Genomic DNA, 12,876 nt, shown 5'->3' with positions numbered 1-12,876 from the left:
GCTTTGAATCAATTTGGACCTTTAAATTGGTCCCCTGATTCAATTTGGCTTTCACCACCTGAAGCTTTACACAGCCCTTTTATATTAACTTTCTTGGTAAAGGGCTATTTGGAGTTGGATCCTCTCCTTGATTACAGGAATAGGAGACAGACTGAAGAAACTCTTCTTGTCTACTAGACAACAGCTTATGAAGTACCCTGGGACCCAGCTTTGCCCTTGTATGTCAGGCTGACTGGTGAGGCCAAGTCCAAAGTATAGCAAAGGGTTCAAAGGTTAGTGTTACTAATTGGGTCTGCTGGACAGTTGCTTTCTAAAACTAAACAAAGTAAAATGGATGTTGTGTAACAGAACATGACCTGAAAGAGGGTGCTGTTTTTTCTTGACATATGGGATGACACGTAAAGCATGCCAATGCCAGAAGAAAAAACATATCAATCCATACAGAAGCCAGCCCAGCTATGTAAAGAGTCAGTCAACCCGTGTCAGCTGCACAGTTGTTTATACCCATCCTAAATTAAATCCAGAAAAATTATATATAAGAAAGGAACAAATACAAAATTGCAATAAGAAATCCATCAGAGAAATAGGTGTTTCACTTCCATTCTTGATTATGTGGCTACATTTTTGACTTTTTTTGGAAGAAGCTCCTAATTGCATTCATGGATTCCTTTGAAAAGTATTTCTTCACAATCTGCTCACACTCTTGGGAATTAACTGCATAGAGCTTTTCCTTTTCCACACTTCGGATCAACTGCTTTGACAGTGCCAGGGACTGGAAAACAGAAGAGTAATGTAATTTGATAGCATGAATATACCATTGTAAGATTCCATAGTCTCCTATGTAACCCCTAGGCCAACAAGTCTGGCTTAAAACAAAGCATAAGTACCCTTCAGTGTTCTCTATCATATTTGGTTTATGGGATGTTACAAGTTGCCTCAATCCAGGGCACTTTCTAAAGAAAACAAAGGTGGAAATAATATATTCCTGTCATTTTAAAAAAATTTCTTCATGTGCTTTGGATCTAATACTTTGAATCTGTTTGAAACTACTAGATTTATATATTTTTTTGGTAAGATGTGCACGATAGCTTAACCTGCTGTGTCTTGCTTAACATCTGATCGTATCTCTGCTATAGCTCACTACTTCGTGTGGCTCTCATGTACCTTATTTCATAAAACATCTTAGACCAAATCAGAATCTAAGTAACTAATGAAATTATGCCATATTTACTTGAATATAAAATGAGGTTTCCCCCCACAATTAGCATGGGGGTGCGGGGGCAGAAAGCTCTCATTGTAATTGCCTATAAGGAAATCTCACAAAATATTTTGTCTACCGTTAAACTGCTGCCAAAAGTAGTATGTGCTTAGCAATGGAAGCCACCTATGAAGTTGACTAAATGCAGCTGCCACTAAGCATGACTATAAAACACATAGCCTACACTGGGCAAACATGCTGCTAGGAACCTACCACGAGGTTCAGATGCAGCCCATCTGAATGAGACTTCTGATGGTTCCTATTAAACATCATTCCCCTCATGACCGACTCTTTCAGATCATGGTGAACCACTACATTGCATATATTTTGACCTCTTTACACCTACACCTGAGCTATGCCTTTTCTTTCTCACTTCCAGTGATTAGGGATCTACCTAAATCATGGCAGAAATGCACTGCACAGCAGCTTCTTGTTCTTTTCGCTCTCCTTTCCTCCAGCTGACCAGTAGACAGGCCCTGGTGGCCCCACCACTCACTCCCATTGCTCAGATGGAAGGCAAAACCCACAGATTTTAAATATGCCACAATTTTTGTCTCCTGGCTGATCAGCAGCAAGCAGAGGGGCCACTGGGGCCCCTTGGCCAATTGATGGTGGGAGACGAAAACAACAGTATATTTCCAATTCCAAAAAAAGGATACCTGTTGGGGGAGAAGGTGGGCAGGAGGGATAGTGTATAATTGCAGGGGGGGACAGTGTCTAACTTACAGTAAATAACTAGCATTATTGCCTCAGAAAATAAATGTAAAACAAAAATAAAGCCACAGTCCCATGCTGGTGCCCCTTACTCCCAACTGGCAGCTCCCTTGTGCTGCCAGTGCCCCTCACTCCTGACCTGCAGCCCCCTGCTCCCCCAATCCTGCTGGAGTGGGACCCCCAGTTGCTCTCAGCCTGACCAGGCTGGAGCATGGCAGCTGCAGTGGCTCCAACTTGTGTGGGTGGCAGTGAAGCAAGTCTGGCCCAGGCACAGGCTAGAGGGAGGAGGTAGGGAGGCCTGTTGCACCCCCTACCCTTAATGGGCTCCTGCACCATGCCATGGAGCCTGGCAAGGCCCCCCTGACAGGCAACATCACCCACCCCTGCAAGCACAGGCACTAGCCCCTATGCTGCCAGCCCAGTCACACAGCTTCCTGCTGCTCCTGAAGGGCCCCACAGCCCCCCTTCCCCCACTGGAGGGGCACATGCCTCTCCTGCCACCCCCCTGCCCAGTGCCAGTGTCTGGACACCTTTCTCAGGCCCCCTGACACACACATGCACATAGAACCACCGGACGGTCCCCAAGCCCTGGCCCTCCAATCCCACTCCCCATAGACATACCTTCATGCAGCTGCTGGGGCTGCTCCTATCACCCTGCCTGGCTATATTCCAGCCACATGCATCTGTGTGCACAGATGTGTGGTGCCCCTTACCTCCAATCACCCCACTCTGCAGGCTGGAAGGCTGCCAGCTTGCAAGAGGAAACTTGTGCTTTCCTCCTCTAAAGAGGAAAATCCACGTTTTTCTGCAGCAAATGGGAAACGCAGACCCCTGGTAAACATGCATGCCACTAGGACAAGCCAGAAAAGGCAGTTCTGCCAGGATTGATATTGAAAAAGGGCTAGAACAGCAAAATCCCAGGCAGTATATTTAAAAAAAACCTGCCCAGATGGAAGTTGGAGGACCCAGAAAGAGGTCATGTCCAGGAAAACCCTGACATATGGTAACCATAGGCATATTTAAAACCACAGTTTTTGCCTCCTGGCCGATCAAGAGTGAGTGGTGGGGCCACTAGAGCTCCTTCACCAATCAGTGGTGGGGGGAGGACACACAGCAAAAAAGCCAAGATTAAAGAAGCTGCTGCACAGTGCTCTTCTGCTGTGATTTAGGTAGATCCCTACCAATGATTCCTGGTTCTTCACCAACCTTAAATGTCTGGTAAACATCAAAAATGGGCCCCCAAACAGTTCACCCAAAATATGTCTGTTGAGCCTCCCTCTCTCAACCTGTCCCATATGAGTAGTGTGGCCCTGCCCTTCATGAGGTGAAGCCAGACCAGGTTGCCCTGTACCTCATCTACATCTACATATCCATTTTTGGATCAGCCCAGGACTCATGACTTGGGTGCAGTCATGAGTGGGGACTAATTAGCACATGGCTCCTTTGTGGGGGTGGTATCTGGTATACATACACATACTGAGCCATGCTGGGCAATGGGGTCACTATGGCTTGAAACTCTATTGACTCTGGTATGAACTGTGTGGTAAAGCATAAACCTTTGCCTTTGGACTAATGTTATGCATAGTTTGTACTACATATAAGTAGGTACCCAAGTGTTGCTCAAAAATGTGTTTCTGGAGTACCTATACTAAAACTTGTAGCAGTTTTGTATCTCAAGAAAAGATAATATGCATCAATTCTGGAAAAACTAAATGTATGGGTACTATAAGCAAATTGCTACATCCAAGTTTAGTTTCAAGGTTATTGTTCTCAAATTTGCTTCTCATTTCCCTGCTCTCCTTGAGTGCAGGGGCTGACAGTAAGAAGAGAGGGAAGGGGTTGCCAAGGGAAAAAAACTGGGAGGAAATAGAGACCAATCTGACCCCTCATATTTGGTCTTTGTAAAGGTTGATAATATTACATGAGACATTAGAGACAGGAAAATGTTCATATAGAACAAAATTCTTGTGTCAAGTGGGAGGGGGGACAAATTTAAGATTCTATACCTGGAGAGTTATAACAAATTTTATAAATTTTCCATATATAGAATCTAATTACTGTGGGGGAGGGGGTCATCATATAATCAGGATTGTCTTCTGTTTGAGTAAATATGGTATTTTACAGTTTCTGGTTATTGAAACTCAGTGGCCACATCCAGAGGAGCGTGGCTGTGTAGTATGTGGTACAGCAGGCCCATCTACAGTGCCACACACTGTACATTCAGGCATTTTCTGCACTGCTACCTTGCAGTGTTGTGGGGGCAGGGAGGGGAGGGTTGACCTTGGGAAATCCCAGGGTCAAAAAAACCCATGCAGGAAAAAGAAGAGTGGTGGATGGCGGCAGTGCACACCACCCAAAACCACAGCCTGGCTGTCTGGAGCCACACTCCAGCTGCCAACCAGAGTCCCTGCTGCAGGAAGCACCACAGCTGCAGCTTCCCTGGCCCCCAGGCTCCCAGGTAAGGCTGCTGGGGCCAACACAGCTGCTGGCCCCAGCCTCCCCTACCCCACCCAGGGTAACCTGCCACACTCCAGAGTGTGTGCGGCACAGGTGTTTCCTGGGAACAAGTAGCACCAGCACAAGGTGTCAGCACAAGGTGTGCCACTGCTACTTGTCCCCAGGGAACCAAACATCCATGCTCATCTAGATGTGGCCAATGAAGCTTCCATTGCTAAGTCTTTTATTGGTTTTTGAAAATCTTGTTTGAAAATGTTGAGGTCAGTTTCTATTTAATTTCCCTCACCTGGGCATATAATATTGTTATGCAAGCTGTTTAATACAGGGGTCAGCAACCTACAGCCCATGGATCAGGTTCAGCCCCCAAAGCCACTGGATCGATCCCATGGATGTGGGACTTTAGCAGCATTTGGTGGGCATTTCTCCCATGCCATGGTGGGTTGAAGCGGCTGAATTTTGCCTGTGGGAAGAAGTAGTAGCAGTAAGCACTTACCCTATGCAGGGTAGAAGTGGTGACAGCATCTGGGTCTTAGCACCTGACCAGTTATGACTTGAATGGGGTTCTTCTAGCCCAGAGCTTCTGAAGACTGCCAACCACTGGTTTAATATACTGCTGTAACTATAAAGCAATATCCAGGGAAGACAAACTGCAGTTTTAAAGTTTAGGCCAAATTTGGAGTCGGCATGACATTTAAACTGCACCTACTTAACTCAGGTGTGACTTCTACCCATTATGTCTCCTCAATTAGATGATTTTAGATCATTTCCTGTCTTCCTGATTGGCCTTGATGTAAGAATTCTGTTCTATTTGAATTATTTATTTTCCTGTTTCATATGTCTCATGTAATATTATCAACCTTTACAAAGACCAAATATACTATTAATGTGTAAGGTCTTAACTTAGGAGTTCTTTGAAAGTTGTGACTCTCATAAATTTACCTTAAAGTTCTGATGTCATGTCAGGACTATGGAAAAGTTATCTAAGGTGTTCTGGGATGGAGTCTAGGGGGTTGGGGACCTGTTTAATAAATCCTGTTTAGATCCTTTTGGACATAATTGCTATTTCTTAGTTGCCTGTAATTATAGGAAATGGGATCTGATCACCCAGTGGCCCCTTCCAGTCCTGTGTCCCTTTACTTGGTAGCACACCTCTCTCCAGATACTACACACTCAGTATTGTACAGTCTACTCTAAAATACCCAGCTGTAAAATCAGTTGAACTATGACATCAAAGACTACCAGTGGCACCTACACACAATTCCACTTGCAAACTCTTCATGCTTTCTTAAGGAATAATTTGCATACAGAATTGTGAATTGGGCTGCTGCCAGAATCAGGTAAAAAAAATTGTGCTGCTTTTGCTGTGCACTTGCTGGGGACATTTCTTGTTTCACTTAATCAGTAGAACTAGGCCAGTAGGCATTTTGCTTAATTAATAATTTAACTATTTAACTAACAGCTTATTAATAATTGAAACCTAAATATCAAATTGTGGGGCTGTCTGTAAACGCCTGCTGTTTATAAAATGAACACACGTGGTCATTTTTACTATAACTGCTTGTTAAAACTAATAAAGCTAGCAAATACGTTTATTAACTTTGTGATTACCATATGTTGTTCAAAAAGGCTATGGTCTGCAAAAATCATTAATGCCTTCATGTCCAAACACTTAAACAAAGGTAGCTTCATCAGAAGACACAGACATCTCCTGAGAAACAGACCTCTTTAATTTTGTTGCGTTGGTTATTTATGAAAACCTCAGTCATAGAGCGCATTAAAGTTGACTGCTGTATTGAAAATGGGTTTTATACTTTTGAAACTGAATATCTGACGAAAATTATAAAGGTGAACAGGATGGAGGAAAGGTGACTTTTCTTATGAATCTTAAGTAACTCATATGCCACCTCAAGGGTACATGCACACATTCAGGGAGGTTAGATGGAGGTCAAATTGGGTTAAAAAGGGCCACTCAATCTAAAATCAGTCAGTATGGAGGGGGCTAGCGGGAGGGCTTGGAGGCAAGCAGGGTCCATGGGGGAGGCTTGGGGGACTGGGAAGGCTAGTGGGGTTGACAGGAGGCTTGGTGGGATTAGTAGGGTCTGCAGAGGGGTTGGGGGGATGGTGGGGAGGGGCTAGCAGAGTCCAGGAGGGTTTGGCAGGATCAGGGGAGCTGGCAGGATTGGAGAGGCTCTCCTACCAACCCCAACTCAGACCCCTGCAGTCCTTCCCACAAGATCTCTAGAGGCTGATTGAAGTAAGTTGGGATAGGGGGAAGGGTGGGCAGACCAGAGGGTGGCAGCTCTATGACTGGGGGTTGATCTGATGGGTGGGCCTCTTGTCCTACCTGGGGACCAGGGGCTTTTTTAGCTTTTCACCCCCTATCCCCAGAGAAAAAAACCCCTGACGAGCCAGCCCACCTCCCCCTCCCCCTTCCTGTCCATCCCAAATTACTTCCTCAGCTCCTAGCACCAGCACCAGGAATAGCCTGTGGGATGTGAGGGGGAGGTTGACAGGCTTGGGCAGGGGGGCACAGGCTGGCTGGTCTGTGAGATGGGAGAAGGTTGTCTGTCTGGGGTGGAGCAAGGGGTGGAGGGGCTAAAAACAGTCCAGTGGTGATGTTGGGGATAGGAAAATTGCAGCTCTTGGGATGGGGCTAGTGGCTAGGCTTTCCCAGAGCCAGGACTGCATTGGGAACTGTACAGAAGTTCAGTTAGGTCAGTCTTGCTGGACCTGATCTAAGTTACCCTACCTCTGAGGTAGGGTTGAATTAGATTGGGTCATTCATTTTTAGACCAATCGAACCTTCCTGAACTTCTGGGCAGTTCACATTTAGCTTGACCTAACTAGGGATCTAAGTGCAAGGTCCTCACTTGGGAAAATTAAGTAAGATTGGGCAGTTATTTTAAATGCAATATAACCTCCCCTTAGCCTGCTCAAACATCTGTACCTAGCCCAAGAGGGAATGGAGAAGGACTAATGCTTTGCTGAATAAACAAACTAAATTCATAGGTGGGTGCCTCCGTGTGCAGTGTATATGCAAAGAGTTTAACATAAGTTTAATACCAACATTTCTGGGGAGACTTGCAAAAACTTTCAGCTTTCTCCAGACTTCCTTCTGAAAAACTTCGTCAGGGAAAACCTCAGTCACAAGTCCCTGAGCACAAGCTTCCCTTGCAGTAAGCTTCTTGTTGAAAAGCAGCATCTCATTTGCCTTAATGGAAGAAAACAAGATGAAGATGCAATTAAAATGTGCCAGATGCAACATTTGGAAAACAGAATAGAAAATGATAAAATTCCAGTTCCCTGTTCTAACTAACTAGTAATTTACTGTGTGCTAGGTTGAGAAATGCCAGTTGTGGTTGAAGTCTTGCCTGTTGTAGCTTTCTCTTCTTTTTCTATAAAGACAGTCTTGCTGGGTTTGGGCCAAGCTTGCCACTCAGTTACACAGATGCAGCCCTACTGAAATAAATGGCACTGTAAAGGAGATGAGTTTGAGCTATGCTATGGCTACACATTTAACTGGAGCAGTAAGGAGACTGCTCCAACCCCCTCTCACCATACCTGCATCCAGCTGCCCAGGTTGCTCCTACCACCCTTCCTGGCTGCGTGCCAACTATGGGCATATGGGCACACATACACATGTGGTGCCCCTTGCCTCCAATCACTCTCAACCCACTCTCCCCAACCCCAAGCAGCTCCTTGCTAGGGCAAGCAGGGAACTGCTGGGACAGACATGGATGCTGAGCAGACCAAAATTCCAGCCCTTAATGCTGAAAAAAATCCCAGCCCTTAAATAAATGGCATGTAGCTAGGGTGACCACCTGTCCCTAACTGGGTGGCGCAGTCCTGGAATGGGATCACCAGGTCCTGGTCCTGGGCTGCATGACTCTGGGACAGAATTTGTCCTAGATTCACAGCACTGTGTGGGGATCTGGGTTTCCTCTTGCAGGCACACAGCATTCCAGCCTGCAAGGGGCTGCTGGGAGTGGAAAGCATGCACATAGCCAGGAAGAAACTTGGCAGCCTAGAGAGCAGCTCCCTGCAGGAGCGGGACAGCCATGAGCAGCTTGTCCAGGGGTATGGGGTATATGGGGGTGGCTCCCTGTTACTGTGCACTCCCCTTGGGGTGGGGGGGAAACAAAGATTTGCACACAGGGCAGGGGTGAATACAGGCTGCCTGCTGAAGACTTGGGGCACCCTGCCCTGCTGTCACCCCCTGGGAGCCCCACACCACCATGGTGACATGTCCCCTGCCCAGCTAGCAGTAGCCAGGGTGGCAGCATGTTGTTGTGCCTCCCACTGCTGCCAGTGTGTGGGCCGGCATGGGGGCTCCCAGGGGAAGAGCAGCAGGGTGGGGAGTCCTGAGACTGTAGGAGGAAGCCTGCATCCACCCCCGCCCCGCTCGGCTCTGCTCTTGATGTGCTGGTGGGGGCTGAAGTGAGGAGTGGGAGAGGCATGTGTCCCACCTTCCAATCTGGAAAAGGTATGTGTAGCGTTGTAGCTCAGGGGAAATATTTTATTTATTTACCATTTACTAGCCAGTAAGTTTCATTTATACTTAACAGACCATTAGAATGTCATTTAATTGAAACAATGCTTGCAGTTACATTCATGTCCGCAGTTTGTTTGTTTTTTACATATAGCTCCAATTTATATTAGATCATAGAGACTGTAAGTATAATTTTTGGTCATGTTGTAGCAAACACGTGTTGAATACCTTGATTATAGCGTTACCATATTTCCAGTTCCAAAAAAGAGGACACCTGTGCGGGAGTGTACATGACTGTGGAGGGGGGCAGTGATATGGCAGTGCCCCACCTCTGTCCATGCCGTTGCCCCTCTCTCCCAAACCACAGCCCCCCCCTCCCACCAGCCCTGCCAGTGTCCCTCACGTCCAACCTGCAGACCACTGGCCCTGCCAGTGCTCCTCCCTCCCAATTTACAGTACCCTGCCCCCCTGGGGCCCTGTTGATGCCCCTCACTCCCAAACTGCAGCCCCCTGGTGCTTCCAGTGTCTTGCCCTTCTGACTCAGTACCCTGCGCCCCCTAGTGTCCCCTCTCCCAAGCCACAGCCCCTCACAGCCCTGACCTCCCGACCTGCAGCCCCTGCTCCTCCCAGCTTTGCAGTGTCTGCCAGCCACCCCGCTCCTGTAAGCAAGGGCACTGCTGCCACTGGCCTGGCCATGCAGTTCTCCACTGCCCCTGAAGGGCCTCCCTGCCCCCTTCCCCCATTGGAGGGACAGGTGTCTCCCCCATTCCCCTGCCCTGCTATAGCCCCAGTGCCAAGACTGCTTCCCTCAGTACCTGCAGCCACCCACCCCCCCTCACACACTCACCCCTTGCTATTCACATGCCCCACACAGCCCCCCAGACAGTTCCCAAGCCCTAGCCCTCCAACCCCCTCTCACCATACCTACATCCAGCTGCCCAGGTTGCTCCTACCACCCTTCCTGGCTGCGTGCCAACTATGGGCATATGGGCACACATACACATGTGGTGCCCCTTGCCTCCAATCACTCTCAACCCACTCTCCCCAACCCCAAGCAGCTCCTTGCTAGGGCAAGCAGGGAACTGCTGGGACAGACATAGATGCTGAGCAGACCAAAATTCCAGACATTTGATCATTTACGGAAGAAAGAGACTTGGGGGTCATCACTGACCACAAGATGAACATGAGCCTGCAATGCGATGCTGCGGCTACTAAAGTGACAAAAACTCTGGCTTGCATCCATAGATGCTGCTCAAGCGAATCCCAGGATGTCATTCTCCCCCTGTACTCAGCCTTGGTGAGGCCGCAGCTGGAGTATTGCGTCCAGTTTTGGGCTCCACAATTCAAAAAGGATGTGGAGAAGCTTGAGAGAGTCCAAAGAAGAGCCTCGCGCATGATCAGAGGTCAGGAAAACAAACCTTACGACGACAGGCTGAGAGCCATGGGGCTCTTTAGCCTGGAAATGCGCAGGGTCAGGGGTGATCTGATGGCCACCTATAAGTTTATCAGGGGTGACCACCAGGATCTGGGGGAATATTTGTTCACCAGAGCGCCCCAAGGGATGACGAGGTCGAACGGTCATAAACTACTGCGAGACCATTTCAGGCTGGACATAAGGAAGAATTTCTTTACTGTTCGAGCCCCCAAGGTCTGGAACAGTCTGCCAGCGGAGGTGGTTCAAGCACCTACATTGAACACCTTCAAGAGTAAATTGGATGTTTATCTTGCTGGGATCCTATGACCCCAGCTGACTTCCTGCCCTTTGGGCAGGGGGCTGGACTCGATGATCTTCCGAGGTCCCTTCCAGCCCTAATGTCTATGAAATCTATGAAATCTATGTTTTTACAAACCACTGGGACAGAGATCAAAGGATTCAAAAAGAGGACATACCCAGGAAAACCCAGATGTATGGTAACCCTACTTGATTATAAGTGCCTTGGTAGGCACTTCACATATGTTTGTTCCTGACTGTGGTACACCTGAGCCCAAATTGGGAACAAATGGGTGTCTATAGACGTGCAGAGAGGCTGCTTTGATGTGCTGTAAATCCAGTGTGTTGGAGCAGACTCGATTAATCTAGTCTGCTGGAGCACAAAAATTAACATGCTCTAGCAGCCTCCAGCATCATGTGTATCAGCATCCCCATGCTGAAAAATGGTGGCAGGTGCTTTAAACTAAAGCTCATTTGATGAATTTTAATTCAAAATGCCCTGTCACCATTTTTCAGCATGGGGACACTGATACATGTGGTGGCCAGGTGATTTTAATTAGTGTGGCTCACTAATTAAAACTCCCCCCCCCCCCACCTCCTGGATCACATCTATAAAACACCCAATGATTGCGAAGTGAAGCATATGTTAAATTCTATGGAATTTCTCTACAAACTGCCTTTAATTTACCTGAATGCTCTTTCTGGGTCTACTTATCACAGACTAGAAGAACTATTTTGTAGAATACAGGAATATTACAAGATAGGGAAAATATGAAGGATATGCTTTAAAACTGCTAAACAGTAATGTGAGGTGGTACAGATGAATCCTTTGTTGTTTTGCATGAGACTTAAAAGTGAGACCACATCATGTAGCCATTTCCATTTACTGTGTGGAAAGCAGCACACAAAAAGGAGTAAGACCCCTGACACACCTTCTTAAAAAACCATTATCACCTCTTTGTGAAAGACAAGGTATAAACAAGCACTCAAGCAACATACTTCATAGGACTGTGCAAAATGGCACTGTTCCATTTTGTTGGAACAGCATTTTGTTTCAAATTTCGTTTCAGTTGAAAACCACTGTTCCATTTTGTTTTGTCGAAACAGTTTCACTGTTTCGACATTTTGCCGATAGGCTATAATGGGGAAGCTCAAAACAGCCTATACCTATGTCATTTCTGGCCTGACTTGGATGAAACTTGCAGGAATGGTAGCCCCTTCTGAGGACATGAAGCCTGCTGAGTGTCAAGGAGATAGGGGCAGGGGTTTCAGGGAAACTGCACCTCAAAGTCCTGAAAGCAAAAAACTCATGTCACATGTATGTGTTAAGCCACAGCAGGGTCAAACCTGCAGGTATGCTATCCCCTGCTGCAGCCACAAAGCCTGCCAGCTGTCAAGGAGATCAGTGCAGGGGGAGTCTGGGATCTGGGGCCTTGCACCTCTAGCTGCTGACAGACAACACTTGTGACATGGGTGGGTGACACTCTGTGTGTGTTAAGGTGCGCCCTCACTCAGCTGACACCAAGGCAGAAAGCAGGGCAGTTCAACCAATGCTGCCTTTATGCAGTTTTTCTATCCCTCCCCCCAGAGCACTGGGATTGGAAGGGACCTTAGGGAAGGATGCCAGTCACTGGCCAACCACACAGTCAATAATGAGAGCAGTCCTTCCCCCCACTCTTTCTCCCTCTCTCCTGACTTTAGTTGCTGTTTCCCTGCAGGCAAGCCCAGCTTGAGCTTCGAAACTCAAAACTTTTCGAACATTTTGAAATATTTCGACTTGCCTTGTTTTGTTTTGAGGCTGTTTCTAAGCTCTCTATTTCATTTCAGTTTCGCTGTTTTGAGCTTGAAATGAGTAGAAACAGCGTTGAAACGAAACTGCTGGTGAAATTTTGCACAGCCCTAATACTTTATTTGTTTGACAGGGTGGGAGGGAGAGTTCAGAAACCTGTGAGCAGTACAAGCACATGCAGACAAGCACCTCATAAGGTTCCTGTAGAATTCAAGCCTTGCTGGTCCTGCCCTCTCCACCTTCAGTCTGTGCAAGGTTTGGGAAAGCAGCTCCTTCACCCAAGGGGAGCCCAGCTGATGTCTCATTTCCAGCACAGCTGAAAAGAGGGCCGAAGGGCTGACTACCCCTGCCAGAAGCTTTCCAGCCCCCCTTGCTGGCAAGTCTTGGCAAAGCAAGTTCCCAGGGCACTTTTTTCCCCTCTGGGATAGCATGACAGTTTCCATCAAATAGTATTATCT

The 12,876-nt window shown here is 47.2% G+C and overlaps 1 protein-coding gene across 1 annotated transcript in view; it reads right to left on the bottom strand.

The window, feature by feature from the left end:
- Window positions 1-616: 616 nt before the first annotated feature.
- LOC149868901 (enoyl-CoA delta isomerase 2-like) overlaps window positions 617-12,876 on the bottom strand; it is a 151,439-nt gene continuing 139,179 nt past the window's right edge. Inside the window, exons 7-8 of the mRNA XM_090037679.1 lie at window positions 7,497-7,640; window positions 617-772 (exon numbers count right to left, since the gene is read on the bottom strand). Of these exons, the coding sequence (XP_089893805.1) occupies window positions 617-772; window positions 7,497-7,640 (300 nt within the window). The remainder of the gene's footprint in view (window positions 773-7,496; window positions 7,641-12,876) is intronic.

Source organism: Crocodylus siamensis, chromosome 3 (assembly GCF_052110815.1).
Source record: "Crocodylus siamensis isolate JL-2025a chromosome 3, ASM5211081v1, whole genome shotgun sequence".
Lineage (NCBI taxonomy): Eukaryota > Metazoa > Chordata > Crocodylia > Crocodylidae > Crocodylus > Crocodylus siamensis.
Note: the sequence above shows the minus strand (reverse complement) of the source record. Positions and strands in the feature narration are given on the sequence as shown.